Source organism: Egretta garzetta, unplaced genomic scaffold (genome assembly GCF_000687185.1).
Source record: "Egretta garzetta isolate BGI_Z169 unplaced genomic scaffold, ASM68718v1 scaffold368, whole genome shotgun sequence".
Taxonomy (NCBI): domain Eukaryota; kingdom Metazoa; phylum Chordata; class Aves; order Pelecaniformes; family Ardeidae; genus Egretta; species Egretta garzetta.
Window position 1 is genome coordinate 190,022 of NW_009260684.1, and position 24,414 is coordinate 214,435.

A 24,414-nucleotide genomic window follows, 5' to 3' on the forward strand; every position below is an offset into this window, starting at 1 on the left:
GGCGAGAGCAGGACCTGCGCTGGACTGTCGGACACCCGTGCCGTTGCCTGAGAGTTGGCAGCTGCCTCGCTTGCCAGGCTCTTTCCCAGTCCGAAGCGTGGATTTATCATTTTAAAGGACTAAAGTGCTCTCTCAGGGTAGACTTTTTTTCTTCCCTCTCTCCCCCTCCCGCCTCCTCCCGGAGAGCTGCTTAGAAAAGAATCTAATGGGGCAGCCGCACTTCTCGAGACCGGTAAATCCAGCTGCTTTTGGTGAGTAATGGAGGGCAAGGGCGGCAGAGGAAACTTTGGGGCTGCGGCAGGGCAGGATTGCAGGTGAAACCGAGGAGTCGGGAGGAGTGGAATGCGGGGCTTGTGTAACCTGCGCCTGGCTCGGGAGCTGGGAAGAGAAACCAGAGAAATAACTCCATTTCCTTCCTTTCTCTTACTCATGTCACATGCAATCACTGTGCAACATGTTCTTCGGACAGGCTCCGAGCTGCAGTTTTCAGGGATAGTCTGTCTTGCATGGCCAGGTTCAGGGACAGTAGCTTTGCAAAGCGCTTGGACAGTGGTAAAATTCACCTGAGTGGAGTAGGGAGCCAGTCTGCCCGGATCAAAGCTGCCCAGAATTCCTTCCTTGTGTGTGATGACACCTAGCTTTATGGGGCAGCTATAGGAGTTTTGGGGGGAAGAAGGGGCTCAGCGGTTATCTTCCTGCTTGTTTTCCCTCTCCGCTCTGCGAGGTGTCCGAGTAACTGGCAGGCTGTAGCAAACACAACCTTCCTTTAAGTCCTGGAAGCAGCGCTACTTCCAGAACACAGTGTGTTGGTCAGCGTTATTTCCAGGTCTCTGTCTTAGGTGCTGTTCCCAGCGCTGGGACTGCGATGCACTGACTATAAGAGGAGAATTTACACATCGTGCCGTTCCCTTTTATCTCATACCGACTCGCTGTCAGCTGTCTGGGCTGAGTTGCTTGCCCTCATCTGTAAAGCGGAATTATCTGATTTCTAGAGAAACACTTGACATCTGCACATCGAGAGCTCCCTGAGATACAGATTATTTCTTCCATTCTTTGTCACTTTTACAACTTCGAACCTACTAAGTCTTTTTAGGGGTCAGATTAAACCAGTGATTCTCTTCCCCACCCCCAGTTCAATCCAGCTAGTCTTGTTCAAGGGCTGCTAAAAATAAGTGGTATTGAGAGAGTGGAAGGGAGATGTAAAACTTCAGTCGTCTTCGTGCTGTCGGTGGAGATTAACAGCATCATCTCCTTGGATTTAGGCGCTGGTAGAAGCCGACCTGTTCAGTCTTGGGCTCTTTCTCTTGTCAAGCACTGGAGACAGTGGTAACTGTGAGGGAAGTGGGCTCACTCGGTGTTATGATGTTGTCCTTTGCCGGAGACGGGAGGCCAGCAGACCTGATGTTTCAGCAAATGGTCATTTGCTATCTGAAATAGTTTTTTTTTCATGGTAGAGCTTGCATAGTTCCTACTGAATAAATTGTGAACTTGAAGAGATGGTTCTTGCGTTAACTTTGGCAGGATGCTGTTGAAAAGAAAAGTCTCATGAAGATTACGGTGATTAGAAATGCACAAAAGACAGGGAAGCCAAGGGCTGGGACTATCTGAAGCTGGTTTGTGACCACAGTCTTTTATTGCTTTAAGGTCAGGATTCACGTCTTCCCTGGACCATTCGGGAAGTGCATGTGAGGTTTTTAAAGCTGTTCTAGGAAGCTAGAAACACGTGCCTAAAGTACTTTTTTGATACTTTAACCTTAACAGCATTTCCCTCAAAAAAGAGCCTTTGTTTGCTTTTTGAGTTGTAGCTGTTTGCTTGAAAGCTTCTTGGATCCTTAACTGCTCTGCCCGGCACAACAAAGCCGAAGACGACGAGGGAGCTGCATTATTCTCCAGCCTGTGCATCAACACTGTTTTGGCAACCAGAGGGCTCGTTGCAGTCCCACAGCGTTAGCCAGTGAGCTCCGTGTTGCGAGCCTTGGGTCCGGGCTGTACTGCAGAACTGAAGGTGCAGTGACGTTAGGTGTGTAATGAGCAGCCACGTTCTCAGCGAAAGTTCCTGATGGACCTTTTGGGCTTGTGATAGCAGAATTTCAGGTGCCATATGAAACGTAGGAAAAACAGAGGTGAATTAAACAAATGTGTTTGGAGTTGCTGTGTGGCATTGAAGTGCCTAATTTGTCTGGAGTGCTTTTTAGCTCTCAGCTAAGCATTTACACTGTCTTCTGCCGTAGCGTAGTCTCCCTGCCGCAGTTCTATCTGACTGTGAGCCTTGAGGCTATGACTGTGAGACAGAAATGCCTGGTGAGCTCCTTGTGAACAGAAACTCCTGGGGTTTGTGGAAATCCTGTAGTACTACGATAAGAGATGGATCAGGTTCTGATGAACTGTGGTTTGCAGATGGAAAGAATCTGGCTCAAGTTCATGATTAACACACTGTGCAAGGCCTGTTACAAAGCAAAATACTGATGCTTTCTTGTTTCCTTTGCAAGGATGTCTCTTAATGAATATAGAATTTAACAGCTCTTAACATCTCTGCAGAGGACTGGGGTAAAGAGCCTGGTTTAGTGTAGGCAGTGGCAAGATGCATTTTCTTCCAGAGCTGAAGACTGCTGCACCAACTCTTGGATGTTTGCAGAGGTATTTTGGGGAGAAAAGCAGCATCTTCTCAGTCTTTTCCTAACAGCTTCAGTCTGCAGTCCTGTCCCGGGGCTCACTGACCCTTCATCCTTAAAAGATTGTGCCATTTTCTTCATGAGCACTGGAAATCAGTAGTTTCCCTCCCAGGCATATAGCAATATAATGTGACTTGTCAGCATCTGGGATGCAATTCTTTGATTTCTTCACAGCCTTCTGTCTTGCTTTGTCAGGCTCTGTAACTTAAATCTTGAAGTGATTTTTAGCTTATATCATGGTGTGCCAGTTAAAAAACAAAATAAACTTCTCCGTAGCCATGCTGGCTTTTGATGGTGTGTGGTCCAACTTACAATGGTTTTAAAATTCACTCTGCAATGACCGACACTAGATGCAGCTTGGGTTTAATTTTTTTTTTAATAATGCGCATCAGAGGTGCTGCTATCTCATGTACTGTGGCAGGTGTCTTCCCTATGAGAGATGGCCCTTAACGAAGGGAAAGCTTTTTGTTTATTCGTGTTGCTACCCAAAGTTTCTACTCTGCCTCTTGCTAGGCTGGTAGTGAATTGCTGTGCGAAAGGGCATTCTGGGGCTTGATTTCTGAAGGCTGGAGGTTAACTATATTTGCTCACGTGTAACGGCTTTTCCTCCCTTAGACCACGACGGTGTGACCATTAAACCATTACATTTATATGTTGGTATTTCCTAAAGGTCAGCTAGATAGCCGCTTGCTGTCCAGTGTCCCATGTGCGTGGCAGTGGTATGAACACGTGTGGTATTTTTAATTGACCCCAAGGATCCTGGCTCTGCTGGTTTGACCCATTGAGAGTCGTGGTAGAAGTGAAAGTTTTGCCATCTTCAATAGGAATGGCTGCCCCAAGCCTGAGAAAAGCTTTGGGAGCAGCCGATCCAGGCAGCACTGCAGCCGCTTGCTGACTGCCTGATGAGCTTGGAGACCAACTGCGAGTCTCCAGCTTCTTCCACTGAAATGGTTTCTCTTTGGGGGGGGAGAAAAAAAAAAAAAAAAATTATAGCGGTAGCTCAACACCACCCATGTTCTTGCACAACAGTTTGCATCCAACACAAGGCGCAGTGGGAGAAGAGCTTTTTTTTTTTCCACCTGCATTTTAACGGCAAGACTTGAGTGTTAGATGTGTGTAGCAGTCTGGAGGGGGAGGGCTTAGAAGACCAGCTGGCCACGCGTACCGATGGAGAATTGCATCCCTAGCTGCTTGGCACGCCTAGAGCTTTCTGCCTTCTTGTGTCTCCAGGCTGTGCCAATTTTGTGACGTTTCCCTAGACTATTTCAGTCTAAACATTTTGGGTTAACACAAATCTGCTGTTTAAACAGCTCAAATTCACCTGCTTGTTTTGATGGAACAGGATGAGGGCATGTTAAGTGTTTCAGAGAGAAGATCTGAAATGGCAGCAGGCTCTCAGAGGGAAGCCAGGGCACAACTCCCTTCCCAGACCAGCCAGGTCCCAGGGGTCTGTCCGAGGCACGGCGGGTCAGGTGCTCCAGGACATCTTCTCCAGGAGAATTACCCACGCGTGCCTTGGGTCAACGTGCAGAAGTCGCTGTAGATGTTTTATCCTGGAGTTTTTCTCAACCAGGGCTGTGTTGCAGGGCGGCGCGTTAGGCACAGCATCGGGGTGGACTCTGTGGGGCTCTCCCTACTCCAGGGTCACTTTTCTGCAGTGAGTGCTTCATGTAGTTCTTGCAGAAAGGTTAAGCAAGGTCATGCTTTGGCATGGGTGGGGTGTTAGGGACCTGCTTATTGGAAAGCTCTTGACCTTCTAATGAGGACTCCCCTGGGTTCACCTGCATGACATCATTTAACCTTTTTTGTAAATTTTAAATGGATTTTCCAGCCTGGGACTGCAGTGAAGAAGGTGAGGCTGGTCTCTTGGGCACAGACTTGCCGTGCAGGTAAACAGCCATGGTGCTGAGCAAGGGCTGGATCAGCTTCCTGACACTTCTCACTCTTCACTTAAAGTCTGGTTTGTCTTTTTTTTTTTGCCCTGTTTCCCCAAGCGCTGCGCTCTGGTTCCTTAGAAGCTTTCCAGTGTGTGCCTCTGATAAGGAGGGGTTTCTGCCTTGCATTGCAAAGCAGCTTAGGGACCCTCCTGTACCTTGTAGAGCAGAGCAAGAGGAGGCACGGAGAATCCACCTTGTGAAGGCTCCCTTCCAGTGAAGGCAGCTTGGGCGAGAAACATCCTCTTTGCACCATTTCATGGAAATCTGAGCTGGAAATGGGCTGTGAATGGAAGGGAAGGCCCTTTTCTGAGGGTGTATGAGTGCTATGTAATGTGAACAATCACTGAACAATGAGGTTATTTAAAATACAGATCAGCAAAGCACACCTACAGCTGCTGATCCACCCGCTAATTAGCAGTAAATGTAATTCATAATTGCATCACAACAGACTGGTTTAAATGTCCATGTGGTAATTACGGATGGTAAAGGGAAGAGTGCTGTGGAGTTCTCCTGCGAGCAGCCTGTCCTGCAGAACTGGACAGAATGAATCCTATTTTGTAATGGGGGGGGAGAGGGGGGAGGAACGTTGCTTCCATGGCATCAGTATTTCCCGGTGGGCTGTAGTGGCTTCGGGATGCACACACTGTTTACTCATGTGTATTGGGTTTTATTCTACACAGAGCCAAAAGGGCTGGTGCAAATGATTTGGGCTGTGGTTTTATGCTGTGAAGGGGTACATGGCGTGCCTGTCTCCTCCCCTTGCATGGCTGATTTTAGAGACAGAACTGGTTATAAAACAGCAAAATTGAGGAAAATTTTTATGTTGGACAAGACCTGCTGCACGGCACGAGCCTACGGGCAGTTGATAGCACGGCTGATGGAGTAGCATGGCAGAGAAGCAAGAACCCGAGTTGTTCAATATCGATGCTGAATGTCATTGTGAAACCCAGCTTTTGTATTAACACGCGTGATTGCAATTAGTGGCAGTCAGGCACCCGGTGTGAAACTCCACCCTGAGATGGTATTTGATTTGACAGCCAGATCTGGACTGCAGAAGCTGCTGAAAGAGGTTCTTCCACCTAGAGAAAAACTTGCATGTGGGCTCTCCCCCACCCTCCCCTGCTGCTCCTGCTTTGGGGATATCGCGTGTCTCCTGCAGTTTCGGCTCATCCTTTCATGTCCACTGTTCCTCCCTAGCTGCTCGGAGGTGACTGTGGCGGGGGAATGCTTGTCGTTCTCCCTCTAATTGGAAATGGAGACATCACAGCTTGCTGAGGTCTCTGTTCATTAATCCGTGGACCTGATGGTTGAGTTTTCTTTTAATAACTTATTTTGCTTAGTGCAGCACTCTGACACCTTGGGTGGCAGACAGCACATACGTTACATTCCTAAGAGCAGTTGAGGGAAGGGATATGTATGAAGGGAGCCTGGTATGATTGCCTTCAGCGCTGTTACTGCTCCTTGGAAAGGTGAGGGAAATGCCTCTGTGTGGCACTTGGCATCCGAATTCAGTCCACAGCTTGTGCCTGGCAAGCGGTCTTGCCTGCCTGGTAAACTTTGGGAATGCTCTATTGAACAAAGTGAATACTGCTTTTTAAAATTACATGTACAACTCCAGGGCTAATGTTCTAGTCTCTGAAGAAAGTGCCTCTAAGCATCCAGACAATTCCTCTTGGGTTTCTGGGAGCTTGAAATGCCATTTTTTTTTTTTTGTCCCTGCTTCCACCCACCCTCTTTCTCTCCCAGCAGAAAATCATAGAATAGAGCCACAGAAAATCACAGATCGGTGCTGACATCTTGTATGTTACTTTCCACCCAATTTCTTTCCTGTTATGAAGCCAGTTTTGGTTTGGTTTTTTTTTTTTAAGAAGTGGCTCAGATGCTGAATTGATCTTGCTTTTTCAAATAAATGTTGGCTGGCATCAGCTTTTCACTGATTCTGAGTGAGCTTTCTGTTAGGGGGCCGATTTAAAAAAAAAACAACCAACAACCAACCAGGAAAAACCCAATCACCCACCACTGTGTGAAATCTGGAGTCCTGCGAGTGGGAGGACAGAAACCTGTACAGAGCTGGAGGGGTCATGTGTTTTAGGTAGTCTGAAATGGCCACAGTTGGCTTGAAAAGCCCTTTTTCTCCTGTTGGTTAGCACAGTGGTGCTCTCTTGCCCCTCCAGCCTCAGTAAATCAAGAGTCCTTGAGCTGGTTTTCTTCTTCCTCCGTCATTTGGTGAAAGACTGCGCTTCTTGCATGTGGTCTAGATCCTCCTGAAATACTCTCTGGTTTCCCTTGTGCTGCTGGCATGGTCTCCGTTGCTCTTCTCTTCCCTATTACTCAGTGATCTTCCATTTCATCTGGGCTCAGACTGAAAAATCGGGGTTTGTCTGTCCTGCAGTGTTGCACAACGGCAGCCTTGTCCCCAGTCCAGCTGGCCTGAGGCTGCTGGGGAGCCCATGGCTGGGGTTCTCTGCACTTGACACTTCCTTGGGTCTGAAATCTCATGCTAGGCAGCACTGCAGAGTTGCAGGTAAAGCTCCACCAAAGAACTCGTTTTTTCCTGTTTGTTTGGTTTTTTTCCCTGTCCTGAATTTGCTCTTCCCCATGTTGCTTTTCACATCTGGGTCTATATCCTTGGTGGGTATTTGTAGGCTATAGCAGATACATTATTACCTCTTCGTTCTATGTGCAAAATGGCTTTCCCCTAAAATTCCTTTCCCGATGTCTTAGCCTCAGGAGATGGGATTCTTGGCTGAACTTTCTGCGTGGCCTTCGGGGTATTGTCTTTTCTTTGGGCACGTCATGCAGGCTTGTCTGAAGTTGACTAAAAGGTCTTTTGTGATCCCAGAAGGCTTGCAAACTCCAGAACAACTTAGAGGCTCAAAAAGTGCCATTTGTAACACGGCACCTCAGCCTGCGGTATGCGGTGCTTGGCAGGACCGCATCGGAGGACTGTAGGAAGTCTCGAGGCTCTGTTCTTGATACTGCGTGTTTTCACGGAGTTCTGCGACGCAGCTTGGGTGCTCCTGTCTTTTGCAGTGCTGGAGCCAAGGGATTTTCAGTCTGTAAATTAAGACCGTGAAGCGGGCCACCAGCTGGCTTCACTTAAATTGTGCACACTCTGATTTTTTTATTCTTTTTGCAGGCATTGCTAGATTCTGCTGATTGTAAGTGTTCCCTTATGTTTCATCAAATACCCAGAAAACAGCAACACCAGGCAAGCCAGAATCGAGGGACACCAGCTTAGCGTTTCGTGCTCTGGTTCTTCACAAGTTGTTTCTTTATGAGCGTTTTTGTTGCAGCAAGTTGGGGATTTTTTTTGTGTGTCCCTTCCCACCTCCAGATCCTTCTTGTGTTGCTCTCTGGAGATTTCGAGTACAGTAGGTGGAGCGCAGGCCTGCATTGTGTTGCTTTCCTGTGTAGTTGTTGCTCTTGGCCAGTGTTGCTGGCCTTATTTATAGAGGGTAAAAATCAGAGAGGCTAAGTTCTAGCTGTTGTAATGGGTCTGGTAATTTCAGTGTGTGTAGACAGTCGTGAAAGCTGGCTCTGCCGTCTGGAAGGTATCTGTGTTCATGTAATTACTTGTGCCTAGCACCGGTTGCTTCCAACTGAAGATGAGAAACTGCAGCGAAGTGCTTTGTGTTCCTTGGGCAAAGCTGTGACACTGCAAATTTAAACTAATCCTTGTTAGAAAGCCTCTTACCAGTTACGCTTTGCACTGTTAACATTGGAAACCCCACTCTTGTCTCCCCCAAGCTAATGCGAAATGCTGACGGGTTATGTGAAGGCATGGAGTCTTGCTACTTCTTTGCATGAATGTGCGCCACCGTTTCCCAGTGTGCAAGGGGCAGGCTGGTGGGAGATGGCAACTGTCCTCTGCAGCACGAAGGTAACTTCTTTATTCTTCCCTGTACAGCTGAAGAGGTGGATCACCCCCCAACTGATGCCGGCATGGGGGTAGATGTTTTGGAATCGGGTGACACCACACCTCCTACAAAGAGGAAAAGCAAGTTTTCAAGCTTCGGCAAGATCTTCAAACCCTGGAAGTGGAGGAAAAAGAAAAGCAGTGATAAATTTAAGGAGACTTCAGAAGGTAGAGTAATCAGGGTTGGGTGGGAGTCCCTTCCTCCGTTTGGGAAACCTGCCATTAGCCATCTGGCTAGTGAGAAGGGCTTGCTGTCACAAGCCTGAGTGCTGACACACACAAGAACCAAAATGTGACTTTGGTGATGGGCTGGCACCTGCAATCTCTCCAGAAACACCTTCCCATGGAGCAGTAGTTTCAGACAAACAAATTCCTTTCTTGCAAAGAACCTCCCCAAGCAGCTGTGGGGAGGGAGGGTTTGTTCCAGGATCACCAATCTAGTGTGAAGTGCAGGCCTGAACGTGCAGTCCCTCCTCCCTCCTCTTCATCCATGCAAAAGCAATGAAATTTGAAGCCCTTTTATTTCCTCCAGAGGATCCTTTTTTAAAAAAAAAAATCTTCTTGAACTTCTAGCTTACCCTGTTTTCTGAGTGCTTTTTTTCAATTTAATATCAGTTTTAGAACGAAAGATTTCTATGCGAAAACCAAGAGAGGAGCTGGTAAAAAGAGGGGTTCTGTTGGAAGACCCTGAGCAGGGTGAGTCTGCAAATGAACTTCTCCTGTCTGTGTTCTGTGTAGCTGACCTTCCTCTGGCAAAACCTCACCCTTGCAGCCATTCTTTTTTGGGAGACAAATTTAAGGGCTCTTTGCTAACGTGGTTCCTGTCTGTCTTGCTCTTTTCAATATCCTCTCTCGTCTGACTTTTGCACCTGGCAAGGAAGGCAGCCTGTTTGGTTAGGAAGATGTTGCTAAGAAAGCGTAATGCCTGTCTTGGACATCTTCCTGTCTTGCTGCCAGTGGGGAGGGAAGGGGTGTTCTGCGTGTCGCTTCCTATCCTGTCCCTCTTGTATGCGTCCTGCTCCACCCGCCTTGTCTTGTCCTGCTAAGCTCCTCCATCCCACTCGTGCTCACCATCTCCAGCTTGTTCCAATCACGCTCCAGACTGCACTCCAGCCACTGCAGGAGAGCCGCTGTCCTCGGAGCTCAGTTTTGAAGGCCTTAGGCTTGGAAAAAGAAACCACTTGATGGCTTTTGAGCTGCTTGGGTAGGGGCATTTCCTCAAAAGCGTTCTGGACAAGATGCTTCATGGTATGGTGTCATAGTTGGTCACGGCTAAGCTTATTGAAGCTTGCACTGCTGTCAAAGAAGCCTTATTCGCTTTTCTGTCATCCCTGATGTCTCTGAATTGTGGCCATCCTGCTAAAATAACTTTTCAGGTGGATCAGTTACCCTGGCTGTGTGTTGGGTGATGTGGGTACCAGGGAGAGGGCAGGAACATGTTCTGGGAGAGCATCCCACCTAACTGGGTGGCAGTGTGGTCTTCGGCTTAGAGCAACATATAATTGCACCTCAAAAAGACGTACTGCAGAGGCAGCCATAACCTAATGCAAATTTCAGAGTTCTTCTAAGAAAGATGCAAAGTGGAAAAGTGGAGGCGAAAAAGTGGTTTTCAGACCAAACCACTGAAAGCAAAACTGAGAGGAAAAGTCTTAACACAGTTGTTTGCAGCTACGCTGTAATGAAAGCCATCTACAACTACCCGAGGGTGTAAATGCTGGGCTGGAGGAAGAGTTCACCAGGGTACAAAAGTGTATGAGGTCACGGGATGAAAGTGTGGAAAGAGAGATCAAAGGCTTTGGGTAACAAACTTCCAACTAGAGATGACAGAGGAGAGATCCTCCAAACTGTAAGAGTGTAACAGAAGCGTGGCTAAGAGATAGAATTATTTTCTGCTTTGAGTCATCTGATCTGGCTTAAGAAACAGAGGATGGCTGTAATCTGGACAACGTGCGAATCCACGGTATGAGGGAGCAGTCAGTATTGTCAGGAGGGTTAGATTAGAAAGCGCATTATCTTAATCCCTTCTATGAGTTTAAGACACTTGGGCAGTCATAAGACAGTGGTGGTAGGTTATTGTATTTGCTTGCAGCTTTAACACTTGCTCTTACAAGGTCAGTTAATTTTCCTAGGCAGGTTCTTAGGGGAAAAAATGCTGGAGACCCTTGAGACCCTTTAGGCGAGGAGGTAGGGAAGAGGTGTAGTGGAGGCTTTGAAACTCTGTGCAGCTGGGAGAGGAGGCCCTGCTGCTCTCTGGGCTGATGGTCAGCAGGTTGTGCTGGGCTCGCAGGAAGGAAAGAAGGTAGTGTTGGGCTGCCTTGACCTTGAAGGAGGGCGCTGGAACTGAAGTTGAGAGTAAGGTGGTGTCAGAAGGCCATCGGGAGCGTTCTGTACGTGCTGCAGCTCCCTGCCAGAGAAGGGCATGCCAGGTTTGAATGGTAAGGAAAGCTAGATCAGACTGTTCCTGTCTCCTTTGCTGAAAGCTTCAGCTAGCCAGAGGCGATCGCTGCTATAAAAAGCTCCGGCTCATCTCTTGAGTTTCAGCCCTGGCTGGGGAGGAAACTCTCTCCTATTGCTGTCTGTACTTCCTGCGTTTTGGGGAAGGGCAGCTAAGCAAGCGAGCCAGAGCTGTCTTCCATCTCCTCTCAGGAACCAAGACTATTTTTTTTATTTTTTTTTTTTGGAAAAGAGAGCCTGGGGAGCTTTTGACTTTTGGCATCTTTGCTCTCAGCTTCTGAATAACACCAGGTTACGGAAGGGGAGGGAATGCCTTGTGGGGGGAGAGGAGAGGTGAAGAGGGCAATGGAATAAATCACCAAAAATCAGAGCAACAGAGCATGCTGGACTCTGGCACCTGGTGGCCCCGTGATGGCACACGCTGCAGTTGCTTGAGAGGTGGTAGCCCAAAAATGCTAAGGATTTTTAATCAAATTGGGATGTAGCTATTCAAGTTTTCTTGACTTGGAAAGCAGTCAAAATGGGCAACGCCCCATTAGAGTGGGTGCTAAGTCTGACTTTGGGAGTAATATTATGAAGAGTTTTTCCTGTCAGGGCAATTACAGAGGCAGAGAGTGGTTGAGTATTTCCTCATTGTGAGTAGGGCTTTTAAGTGCTCTCAAAAGCATGGCCTGAAAAGAGGATGGGGTTTCTTTTCCAGAAGAGGCCTTGCTTCTAACATTTGGGAAACTCCCATCTGTAAAAGCAGAAATAGTAAGGATGAGCTACATCAGGTTCTGAAGATGTATCATTACATCTGATTAAAACAAAGGTGAAAAGGTGAGGAAATACTCCTTGCTTGGGATGGTTTGGGTAGCGCAGTGATTTTTGTGCCAAACTCAGGGTGGAAACAGAAGGAAAATAGAGGCGCTTCAACTAATTTTAAGACTTTATCAAAATCTATTATTGCACGTCCAGTAGATTGCTTGGCTGCTGTTGGATTTTTCTATTGCAGCAGAGAATTTGTGAATGCTCTGTAATGGTGGGTAGACACAGAAGCTGCTGGAGGTTTTTAACTGTGATTGCAACTTCCTTGGGCTGTGGCACAGCATGGGGCATACTAGTCTTAAATGCAGTAGCATTCTTTCTAAACAAGGTGGTAGATTAAGAGGCTGCTGAAGAAGAAAAACACTTATGGCATACAGTGCTATACTGTTTTGCTTGTCGATAATGAAATTGAGGTCTCTCAGCTTCAGCTAGTTGGTGTTGCTGTGCTCGGCTGTTTCAGAAGCCAGAGAGGAGTCGGTACGGATTGATGGCAGTTCAGTCAGCTCAGAAAGCACGAGACGAAGGAGACGTGGCTGAGTGTTTGCTGTTTGCTTCTCTCCCCTCCCATCCCCTTGCAGATGGTGAAGAACCAGACAAGCTGAACCCACCTGCACTGAAGAATGGCCACACAGTCCCAATTGGTGGTCCTGGGGTTTGTAACCTGGCGAGCCAGGAGGAAGAGGCCACAAAGCCATCCAGCCTTAGGAAGCCTGTTCCAGCTGAGGAACCAAAGAAAAGGCAGGGTAAGAAACCAAATGTGTACAAAATTGGTTGCTTCAGATCCTCCTAGGAGCAGTTTTCAGTTCTCATCTGATTCTTCCCACCCTGCTCTGGGCCCTCCAGTCTCCTAAACCGTGCTGTCTCACTTTGCAGGCTCATCCAGCAGCCCCTCTGGGCCTGAACTGGAACCACCTCAGGAGCTGTATGTTCCCAGACAGCCTCTGCTTCCTCCAAAAAGACCTCCCTCCACTTCCCAGGAGGCAAATGAAGTGCAGGCGAAGGATCCAACGCCTACCAGCAGTGCTGCAAAAACTGCACCCTCCACCACAGCCCCTGTCGTGGCAAAGACAGTCAATTCCACAGCTGCCCCTTCCCCAGCCCCCAGGACTCTGCCCCCTGCTCTTGCCAGTGCCAACACTACTGCTCCCACGAGTACAACCAGCACAGCTCCTGCCAAACAGCCTCCCGTCCCTCCTCCCAAACCTGTCAACAGAAATAGCAACTCAGTAATAGGTAAGTGCCTCCCATAAGCTGGTTTTTGTACCCTGGGATGTCGTGGAGCCCTTGCTCTGAGTCTCTTTCCTTTGTAAGGGAAGATTTTTAGTATGATACAGCAAATGTTGTATCATGAATGTCTGACCATCTTTCCCCGAATACAGTCCAGTTTGGACTCGGAAGATCTGCCAGTTTTAGCCAGGGCACACATGTGCTGAGAACAATGTAGTTACAGGAGTCTTCTGCTGTGAGCCAGCCAATCTGTCAGATGTGCGTCTTTCCAACAGCTACCTGCAGGAGGGTATCCCTGCCAGCTTTTGGCAGGAGCAGGGGTGGTGCAAGGAGAGGGGAAGGCATTGCTCTGTGCATGGTAAGACAGTGTCTTTGAATGTTGATGCTTCATTGTGAGGGCTGTGATTCATAGAATCATAGAACCCCAGGTTGGAAGGGACCTCAAGGATCATCTGGTCCAACCTTTCTAGGCAAGAGCACAGTCTAAACAAGATGGCCCAGCACCCTTGTCCAGCTGCATCTTGAAAGTGTCCAGTGTGGTGGAGTCAACTACTCCCCTGGGGAGATTATTCCAATGGGTGACTGTTCTCATGGTGAACTGACAATTGGAATCTTCTCGGGATTAACTCGTACCAACTACCCTTCATCTTTTCCATGTGGCTCCTTGTGAAAAGGGAGTCTCCATCTTCTTTGTAGCCACCCTTTAAATACTGGTACATGGTGATGAGGTCACCTCTGAGCCTCCTTTTCTCAAGGCCGAACAAACCCAGCTCTCAACCCATCCACATATGGCTGAGAGAGGCTTCCCAGTCCTTTGATCATCTTGGTGGCCCTGCTCTGGACCCCCTCCAGCCTGCCCACAGCTTTTTTTGTATAGCAGGGACCAGAAATGGGATTCAGCTGTGGACAGCTGGGATTGGTGGATGGTGTATGAGATTCTTGCTTTGTGTGACCATGGTCAGTGAGAATCGATGCTTTCAGCTGGTCTTTGCCAAAAAAAAAAAAAAAAAAAGAATCCACATCACACCAAACAATGTCTGTTGTGGCTGTCATGGCTGGGCCATGTGGTTTCCACTTAGTGCAGAGAGGCATCTAAACAGATGATCTGGGGAGAGTTTCTTAAAGCTGAATGAATCCCCGCTCTCATTAGGAATTTTAGAGGTCTTGAAGATGCAACATTGCTGGACTAAATGAGACAACTTCCATCCAGTCAATGGCCTGTTTGTATTTCGCAGATTTTCCAATCTTTGGATTGGATTAGCAGAGGCTAGTACAGATCAGGAGGGAGGTTCCTGGGAAGATCAATCAGACAGGTCTGCACGGTTATCACAGAAACTGGAGGCGTTCCCCAGGTGTGGTTTGGGAGGCAGTAGTACAAGCTTAGATCGTGTGCAAGTTACCATCTGAAGGAGCCTGGGCCACTGCTTTCAGTACAAACTGAATCACTCCATTCTGCTTGGGGCTTCTCCTTGCTGTAGCAGGTTTTGCAAGTGACCTTGATATGGTATTAAACACTCCTGCATGGCAGACCAGCTTGATTACTCTGACCGTGCCCGAGCACTCGATGAAATACTTTTTTGTTTTCTTTAAGCTGCTTGCACACATCACAGATGGTATTTGAAATGCCCCAGCACTAATTGCAGGAGGTACTTGTGGAACAAAAAAAAAAAAAAAATGTGGCTGGAGACAGCAGTCTATCAAACCTGTGTTCAGACCCAGCCTGCCTCTCTCCCCAGCAATACAGGGCTGGGCTCGGTGCAGCTGGGGCTGCAGGGGCATGGAGGGGAGGATTGTAGCCAGCCCTTCTTTTGTCTCCTGGATGAGAATGCAGATGCGGAGAGAGGCTTTGCAGCTCTCTGCAGGGCCGTGCATCCAGTGCGATGGAGCTGTAACTGCGGTGTGCGTGCAGTCGTTGCTGCGCCAGCCTTGTGTTGTTGTTGTGGATAAACAGCAGCAGTGGAATTGGCTTCAGGAGCTCTCCAGAGGTCTTTGATGTGTGCTCTGACTCGGGCATGTGTGTGCTTTTGTGCTGCTGTTATAACCTAAGGCAGGGGAGGACTGTTAATGTGCAGATCACCCTTTTGTTCCCTGGTGAAGATGTTCCTTTATGCTCATTCTCTGAGCAGTTCTGTTGTGTCTGATGCAGTAGCTGAAAATAAAGCTCAGGAAACACTTGCTTTGGGGGAGTGGGAATTTAATTGGCACCAGCTTGAAAAAGCAAGCAGGGCAAATGGTGCTGTCCCGTTGGCCGGGAGGTTGGTGGCAGCCCTGGTGCTTGGTGCTGCTGACAGATTTCGGGAGCCACGGTTACTGTGGCCTGTGCTAGAGCACCGGATCTGGCTGCCGTGGCACCTCGCAAGAGGTGTTGCCAGTCGTCGCGCTGGCTTTATCGCACTGAAGGGAGACGGGCTGGCTCGGGCGGATGCTCTGAGCAGCACCCAGCCCTTTTCTGTCTCCTCTCCCTTCTGCCAGCTACTCGGTCCCTCTCAAAATCTGTCTGTCATTACCCAAAGGTGACTCGAGCCTGGTCCTGCCAGGCGTCAAGCACTGTTGAGGAGATCGTGGAATCCCTCTGGGCTGAAGTTGATGGCAGCTGAGGGCACTTGGTGTTTTGCACAATCTGGCCCTTAATCTACGAGGGGAAAGTCTGAAAATGCTAAACATCCCAAAAATGCGCCCACCTCTCTCCAGTTATGCAGCCTTATCTGGGTGAAACACTCCCCGCTTGCAGCACCCTCTTGCGGTGTCTGGTACTGTGGATTCCTCCCAGCTCCGTGCTGGGGCCACCGCTGCGGGACCATCACCTGCGACGGGTAAATGTGCGGTAAATCCCATCCTCTTCAAGCAGGTGGGCAAAACCTTTCCAAGCCCCAGAAGCCATCAATGTATAAAAGTTAAAAGGTTACAAACTTTTAAAGCAAGAGAGGTCTTTGCTAGTGCAGCTTCTTCCCTGGGAACCAAAGGGTTTTCTAAGAACCTGAGATTACCTGCTGTGGGCATTTTCCATGATATGGCATGGTCTCCATTTCTCCCTCTCTCCCACACAGCATGCAAACTCCACGTAGACTCAAGGCTCTTAAATATTTTTGGAAGTTTTGCTAGTTATTTTGTAGTTGTGGAGAAGCTTACAGGGGCTTAAGGAACAGAGTGCAGAGGGAGTAGAGCAGAACCTCACCCTCAAACACACAGGAGCTGCTGGCAGCAAAGTGTTCTTGGGCTGGGTCTGGCAGATGAATGGAAGCGGGGAGGGCACATTGCTGCTTGCGGTTCTGCTGACTCTTCCCTTTGAGTGAGAATTCCCAAAAAGTTGGTTTTTTAATGTGCAAGGGAGCTGCTAACAACTGGAGTCTGGGGTGTCCTGGATGTCTCGGATTCCTTTGCAAACTGATGCTGTAAATATAGCCATAAAGTGCCCTACATACCTGCGTTCTTTGGCTGAGGCAGCGTGCTGGGCTGGGGGAGCTCCATCTGCTGTCACTTGAGGGCTGGTGCTGCTTCTCGCTCTCCAGAGCAGCAGGATGCACAGACCTCTCCCAGCCTGCTTGTTTCTGGCTGCTCTCCCAAGTCTTACCTTTGCTGCAGGAAGGACAAACTAGAGGCTTGCAACCTGGTTATTTCTGGCACTGTGTCCTAGCAGAAAAGCAGCAGAGATTGCTTGGTCCAAGGCTCCGAGTGCTTTGCCATGCTTATTCCACACTGGTGAAGGATATCTGGAAAATGCCCTGTTAAATATAGTGGCTTTTGTGTTTATTTTCAGCTGAACTTTCTCAAGCAATGAACAGTGGTACAGGCTTGTCCAAGCCTTCCCCTCCTCTCCCACCGAAGAGAGGCCTCCTGCCTAACACCACGTCAGAGGCAGCTGTCGCTTCCAAGCCCCTGAACGACAGGACAGGGACAGCTAACCGCCCCACACTGATACCGATGCACATCACCTCTGCCTACCCGCCACCCTCGCCTTCACCGCCGCTGCCCACGCACATACCCCCTGAACCTCCGCGCATGCCCTTGCCTGCCTCCACCCCTGTCTTGGACCCTCCGTGCTCCCTGGACCTACCCAAAGAGACTCCTCCTCCTCCTCCTCCTCTTCCTCCTGAAGACTTCAGGTCCTTGGAAGGGTCGAAGAGGACGGCAGAGCAAGGGTTTGGCGAACCTCATGTGCTGCCTCGCCTGCCCCAAATCCCATTGCACATCCGTATTCAGCAGGCTCTGGCCAGTCCTCTGCCTGTCACCCCGCCTGCCGAGGGGTCGCACAGGGCTCACTCGCTGCTCTTCGAGAACGATGGCTTTGGAGAAGACAATGGCACCCTGGGCAGGACGAGGTCCCTGCCTGTCACCATCGAGATGCTGAAAGTGTGAGTACCTCCTGTACGTGCGTGCAGTGAACACCTAGCAGTGGCGTGGGTTGCTTGGGGCTCTGACACGTTGGTGTCATACTCCCTGCTTCTGCGAGGCTGTGATGGTCAGGAGGGCTGTGGGCAGGGCTGGTTTCTTTGCTGGTTTTTTGCAACAGCCTAGAAACCGTTTTGCCCATCAGCTGAATCTGTGTTTTTAGCCTCTTAGGGGGCCAGCGCATCTTCCCCATGAAGTTAAGCCTGGTTCAGGGATTTTATTGCTCACAAAGGGAAATGGGTTCCAGGCTACAAACACAGGCTGATGCCAGGAATCCAGGCCTGGCCGGTCTTTAATTGCTTCAAGACAACACAAGGTCCTGGATTTCATCCATTTGTGGCCTTCCTTAGCCTTTCATTTTGACTGTCTGGTATTATAACAGGGTTGAACCTGCAAGCGCCAAGTTAGGGGGGGTGTGAGAGGGGTGTTTGGTTCTGCAAAGAACCTGCCTCTGGTATTTCCTCTGCCAGAGCTCCCTGTGCTTTGGACAGAGGGGACGTTGCAGGATTGTGGGGTGGCTCTTGCGTCTCTGGTTCCTGGGCTACCCACAGACCTGCCTTCTGTGGGCTGAGGAGAGCTAACAAGGCCTCGATCTCAAGGGCATTCCCCAGCCCCTGTGGCATGCGTTAAGAGATGTAATAGTGTGCTTCTCGTTAGTCCAGACGATGAGGAAGAGGAAGAAGATGACCAGGAAGAGGAGCAGAATTTGGCCCCTCGTGTGTATATTGGAGATGTGCCATCTGTCACAGTCATCCCGAAACTGGTACCCCAGGTCCTGCCAGAGGAGCAGGAAGGAGATGAAGGGATGAGCGACTCTGATTCGGAGGGGCCCATCCTGTACAAAGATGATGAGGAGGAGGAAGAAGAAGATGAAAGCCATAACAGTAAGGCTTTGACATTGGCAGCTGGCTTTTTTTCTCTGCTGAACTCGTGCCTGGCTGCATTGAGATCTGGATCAAAGAGCTAGTTCACACAGTGCTTCAAAGCAGCTGGTTCTTGGTTTCATGATGTACCACATGTCCTCTTCCTCACTTTTTCAAAGGCTCTGCAGCCAAGCCTGTGTGCTCATCTGCTGCCATGCACCCCCTCCAGTTGCAGATGGCTCCTGCAACAGCTTGTGCTGTCCCACCCCTTCAGGTGGGATAGCATTAGGTGAGCGTGCGGGTGTCGCGCAGAAATGCTGGCTGTTGCTGTAGTGACTAGCTCTGGAGCTGTAGTGCAGAGCTTGGAAAGCAAGCTCCAGGGAAGAGCGCAACTGCCAGGGGCACGTGGCTCGTATCGCTGTGCTCAGGCACCGCAGTCTTCACTCGCATCCCATTGCTCTTCCTCCCCACAGGCACGCTGGCTAACAAAGTGAAGAGGAAAGACACGCTAGCTATAAAGCTGGGGAACACAAAAAAGGAAGAGCAAGGAGGAGTGGAACGAAATTCGGCACCAGATTGGGACGACACTTATCAGGTACAGACATGGAGGAGGGTGTTAGGATTGAGCTGATGGCACGGCGTGTGAGGGGTGGGGTTGGACAAAGCTGTCGCCTTGTTTCAGCAGCCTGTGCTGGAATATGATGGGCAGTTGGGCACTGCTGCTGGATGAGGGCTGGCAGGCTGGATGTTGCTTTTCCCCCTCAGTTATAAAAGCTGGAAGTTCCTCCTGGAGTTGAGCAATATCCCCTGACAGGCCCCTGTTTCCAGATGTTAAATGGACTGTGAGGGGAAAATCTCAAGGACTACAGAAACTATACTGCCATCAAATGTGGGTGGCATATAAAGATGTGGATGGATGCAGGCTGAGTGCTGAGGCATTTGGTGTCAGATTAAGCTGGGACTGCTGATAGTCCAGGCTCTGCTGTCTCCTTCAGTTCCCTGCAAAGTTGCCTCTGAGCTTTTGAGGGGCCATAGCGTTTTCCAAACCTGTGCCTGTGGGTGAACAGCTCTTGGAGTGGAGGAGGGTGCAAACCAGGGCAGCAGTGATCTCCACTGGTGAATGAGGGGTGTCGAGGAGGCGTTCCAGCGCACCAAAACCAAGCAATTGTATTCTCCATCCCCTGCTGATGAACGGGCAGATAAAACATGATGCACTTGTCACACTTTAGGCGACTGAGTCAGAGACCGACAGCGGAAGAACTGGAGCAGAGGAACATACTTCAACGTGAGTAATGCTTCTCTAGTGGTCTTAAGTCATAAAATAAGTTTGCCTTTAACATTGTAGTCCAGGTGTTCCTGGAATCTGCTTGAAATGTAGTGGTGGAGGACTGTGCTTTGGCTATAACACTGTAGTAAAGCCGTTCTGCTAATTTTTCCCAGTATTTCCTTACTGTCAGAAACCGGCTCTGGATAAAATCGGACCTTAGCAGTGGTACCAAGCAATACAGTTCCAAGCCTCGTATTATAGAAAGGCTCCCTGTCCCTGCCTGACACCTCCGGGGAAAGTGTGTGAACTGGTTAAGACTCCGGTGTTACGCAGCAAGGACTGTTAAAGGTTTTTTTGTTTGGGCTGGGCTTTTATTTGTGGTCCAGACATTACGGCATTGTATTGCACGATCCAAAAAGCAGCAGGTCGTCGCTCAGTCGGTGGTGTTTCTCTTGGCCATACCTTGCTCTGCAAAAGTTTTAAATAAACATCTCGAGGAAAGGGAAATGTCAGTTCAGCAAGTTTCCATTTGAAATATTTATCTGTGCTGTTATTCTCTTTAAACCGTTAGTATAATAGCTTTGGGGAGGAGCGATCTGCAAAGCGGCTTGGATGTATTTCGACACGATGGCCGTTAATCTTTAACATACACGGGGCTGGAGAGAATGACTCACGCGTGACGTGTGAGGGCCCATATTGCCCCTGTCAGTCGGGGGGTGCTCGGTGAGTAGGGGTGTCGAGGTGGACTGCGCTCTCTGCCTGTAATAAGTGCAAACATGCCACAGTGAGCTTTTAGATATGTAGATAATCTGATCTAGCTCGATACTCCTTTTTGTTCAAGTCCAGAAAGCAGTTTTCAAAGCCTGTGATACTTAAAGGAATTTTTTTTTTTTCCCCTTGGCAGCAAAAAATGAAGCTGACCGTCAAGCTGAGAAGCGAGAGATCAAACGCAGGCTCACCAGAAAGGTACTGCTGGCCTCCGTGCTGTGATCGCCATCTGGCAGAGCTGTCGGGGATGGTGGTGGCTATGAGCACATCGTAGGTACCTTGCTGTGGGTGAAGTCACGGGGCTATTGTGTAAGTGTCCCCAGTGCCCTCTGACTGCGGTGACTTTGGAACGTGGACTGTCACCAACAGTGAGCCGTTGGCGCTGCAGCCGTGTTTGTCAGTGATAGATCTGAGCTGGCATCAAGCGTAACAAGCTAGATGAGAACTAAATTTGGGACCTGGCACTTGAAAGGTTTGCTGGTGCTGCCGTGGCTGGTTTAACACAGCACTTCAGCGGCCACAGCTTTCACATCAAGCTCCCCAAAATCCATTTCTAAAGTGATGGCAGCACTGGGAGAAGCTGAGCAGAGCGAGAGCTGCTTTTTAGCTGTTACATCCGAGTTGCCTCTAGTTGTTGCTCATGGCTGGGAAAAACTTCCCAAGGGCCTGCGGGTATGAAGTGTGAGTGTTGCCATTGCTGAAGAGGGGAACAGCCTTGCTTGGTTTAGGGGCGTCACACAGGGCTCACCCTTGTAAGGGCTGTTCCCAAACGCCTCGCTATCTTCCTTCTCCTGGGTGATGTGGCCTTGGTTCTTCCCTACCCTGGCCTCGTGATCCAAGCAAGATTGCGCTGTCTGTAAGAGGGTTTGTCTGTTCCCTTGCAGGCTGTGAGCAGGGCCCAGTAGTATCTGTGGTTCAGGCCCAGTGAGGGAACTGGTCTTAAGTTTTGTTCCGGACGCTTAGTCCTGAACTGCTTTTGTGGACAAGGCACAAACTGACTAACTTTGTTCTTGCTGGTGTTCAGCTTAGCCAAAGGCCTACAGTGGCAGAGCTGCAGGCCAGGAAGATCCTGAGGTTTAATGAATATGTGGAAGTAACAGATGCTCAAGACTATGACCGGCGAGCGGATAAACCGTGGACAAAGCTAACGCCAGCTGACAAGGTAACAGGGAGTGCCCTGTCCCTGGGTGTGGGGACGGGAGCTAGATCGGGATATCCCATGGAAAAAAGGGCCTGAGCCAAGGAGATTTGCTCTGTTCCTTTTGTCTCTCCTCTGCACCTTTCCCTCCACTGCACCACCAGCATCCCTTCATCCACGTGTGCTGTACCCAGCCCTGCTTCCTGCCGCTCCATGGTGACGTGGAGCCTGTGCGGGCATGGCCTGCCTGCCAGCACGGCCTCTGCCTCAGCTTCTGAGGGATATGAGAGGATGCAAGGTGCCGGGTGCTGGTCAGAGGGGTGCTGCTCCTTGCAGGCTGAGGCAAGCCTAGGCAAGAAGCAGGCAGGGAATCGATCTGCTCTTGTCGTCCCTGGCCACTTGTGGGGACTGCCCAGCCCTCAGCGTGGAAGAGGTGGGGCGGATTAAACCCAGCCTAGTGTGAATGGACTGCAAAAGCTGGGGTGGCTGCTGCAGTCTGAGCTCCCTCCTTTAACAAAGGAGCTGCAGGACTCAGCCCTGTGAATCAAAACTGCTCTTTTCATCACTGAAAGGTGGCACAGATCAGCCCTAAGTGGGGGCGTTGGAGGTACAGCACCTTCTTGCCATGTCTGAGCTCACCTGGGATAGGAGAGGTGGTAATAGATGTATGCCTTAGCAGGAGATAAAAAAAAATCTCTCCTTTGTGTAGGCTGCCATCCGGAAGGAGCTGAATGAGTTTAAGAGCTGTGAAATGGAAGTCCATGAGGACAGCAAGCAGTTCACAAGGTGAGTGAGAACGTGTTACTCGAGAGTTTTGGTCTGGTTGGGAGAGCTGTGCTGCAGGGCTAGGACTGAGAAGGCAAAACATTAAAACCTTAGAAAAATGACCTGTACAGCACTTGGAGATTTAATGTCCCTTTCTGCCTTGGTGGTGTTGGGTGACTGGAGGAGTAGCAGACACAAAGTGGGTTGTTTGTCCTTAAACTTGGGACTTTGATCCTTTGAGGTATATGTGAAGCCAGTGTGACCCCGCAGCTGGGGCATGCTTTTCTGGGGCTAGTGACATGCAGCAGAAGCCACAGCCACAGAACACCTTGGTACTTAGCTTGGATATTATCTATGAAGTAACCCTGTGGATCACATCCCGAGTGATTCTTTGCCTGCCAGCGGTTGCTCTGTGTGGCTCAGACGAGTGTTTGCAGAGCACAAGAGCTTCCTAAGGCAGAGGTGGAATCGCTGTGAGTTCAGAGATGATTCAGTTCACTCTTTTGGGCCATCTGTAGTGCCTCGGTAGCCATTTAACCTGAGTTCCAAGAGTAATGTTTGGATTTTTTCACTTGGCTTTTAGGTACCATCGACCATAATCTTCCAAGAAGGGAGCAAGAGACCTGAGAGGACTGGAGGTTCTCGGTGTCCCTCTCCTAGGCAATACAGCGAGGCTAGAACCTCGGCTCTTCCAAGATTTGCCTTCAAAACATATCCAGAAAAGGGCTTTCGGCCAGGGAAGGGGAATCCTGTCTGAATGTAGCATTTCACTGGAACAAACACGTCTCGAGTGCCATCAGGCTGGAACTGAACACTATACCTCGCACGGCTCAGCAATACGCCTCTGCTCTGGCGCCAGCATCCCTGCCAGGAGACCATGCACATGTGACTGAATGGTTCGTTCCCTGGCTCCCTTTCTCAGCCTGGACAGGCCCAGTTGTCAGCTGTACAAACTCCTTTTGGGGATGCAACTCCTTCGTTTCCTCCTCCTTACCAAGAGAGGGGGGGCAGGGAGGGAAAGGCAGCTCTAGTGTTGGAAAGCTGAGGAATGGAGGGTGGATGTGCTAGGAAGCACGTGTGTATATTAGCTGTGTACAGAGAACCCTGCGCAGATGCTGACCTGGCAGACAACTGACGTAATTTTTTGGTTTTGCTTGTGTCTCTGTCGTGTCCTTAATGTCCTGAATCACTACTGACCAACGGTTTGTTGTCCTGGAAGGGAATTGTATAGATATTAACATATGCTGCATCTTTTTGTAAAAAACAAAACAAAACAAAAAAAACCCCAAAACCAAAACAAAAAAAAATCAAACCCCACAAATGTATAAAACATTCCCCCCTGCCTCCTCACACTGGCTGTGATGTTAACAAGATCTTGTCTTGAGATATCTAGGCTTGTTTAACAAGTAACAGAACCAGGAAATGACTGTTGCCTTTTTAAAACTTTTTAATTTGGGGAAGCTGTGAGAGTAGTCCATTCTTTTTATTGTGGCTTCCTCTCAGATATTTTTTTTACTCTCCCAAATCGGGGTGAAACTTGCCTTTTCTCATTTTTACAGCTAAACCTACTGGAAACTTGATAATTTCACTGTGTGGGTGGAAGGGGGAGGGGAAGAAGAGGTTTCAAAAGTGACCTTAAAAAGATATTCTCTTCTGAGAATGATCTTGTATTGGTTCTTCCTGAATGCAGGGGGTTTTATTTTAAAAATCTGATGTTGGCCACTGCTGTATCATGCACAAAACCGAACCTGTGTGTGAGATGCCACTTAACGTGAAGAAGGGAGTATTGCAGGACGAGGAGGGTGTGTGGGAATGGAGAGGAGGACTCGCCTTGTTCACAAACCCGTCTCCCCTGTTGCTCGGGGTGGGCCTGGCTGTGCTGCTGCTGCCTCCATGCTGTGCCAACACTTGGCCCCATTGCTCTGGGCTGCCATCACCTGGCGGCCATGGCCTGCCCCGGGGAGCGGGGGGTTCTTCCCTCACAGCTTCCCCCTGTACAGTACACCTGTAGATTAAATCATTGCATTGTATATCAGTCTCCTCATCAACAGATTTTAATTATTGAATAAAAGTATTTTAGGATTTTTTTTAAAAAAAAAAAAACAACCTGCTTTTGTGGTGGTGTTTTAAATGCCTCGGTCAAGGGAATAAGGGTTGGGAGGGCTCAGGCCTCACAGGAGAGCCCGCGGGGCCTCACCGGAGGCGGCC

General features: G+C 49.3%; 1 protein-coding gene across 1 annotated transcript in view; it reads left to right on the forward strand.

Annotated features, from left to right (window-relative positions):
• The window catches only part of PHACTR4 (phosphatase and actin regulator 4), a 68,860-nt gene extending 45,024 nt beyond the window's left edge, over positions 1–23,836 (forward strand). Inside the window, 13 exon segments of the mRNA XM_035901219.1 lie at positions 8,520–8,696; positions 9,144–9,224; positions 12,368–12,532; positions 12,663–13,022; positions 16,774–17,368; positions 18,063–18,289; positions 18,742–18,805; positions 18,807–18,863; positions 19,498–19,553; positions 20,440–20,501; positions 21,328–21,465; positions 22,151–22,227; positions 22,790–23,836. Of these exon segments, the coding sequence (XP_035757112.1) occupies positions 8,520–8,696; positions 9,144–9,224; positions 12,368–12,532; positions 12,663–13,022; positions 16,774–17,368; positions 18,063–18,289; positions 18,742–18,805; positions 18,807–18,863; positions 19,498–19,553; positions 20,440–20,501; positions 21,328–21,465; positions 22,151–22,227; positions 22,790–22,805 (2,075 nt within the window). The 3' untranslated portion in view covers positions 22,806–23,836.
• The last annotated feature ends 578 nt before the right edge of the window (positions 23,837–24,414 follow it).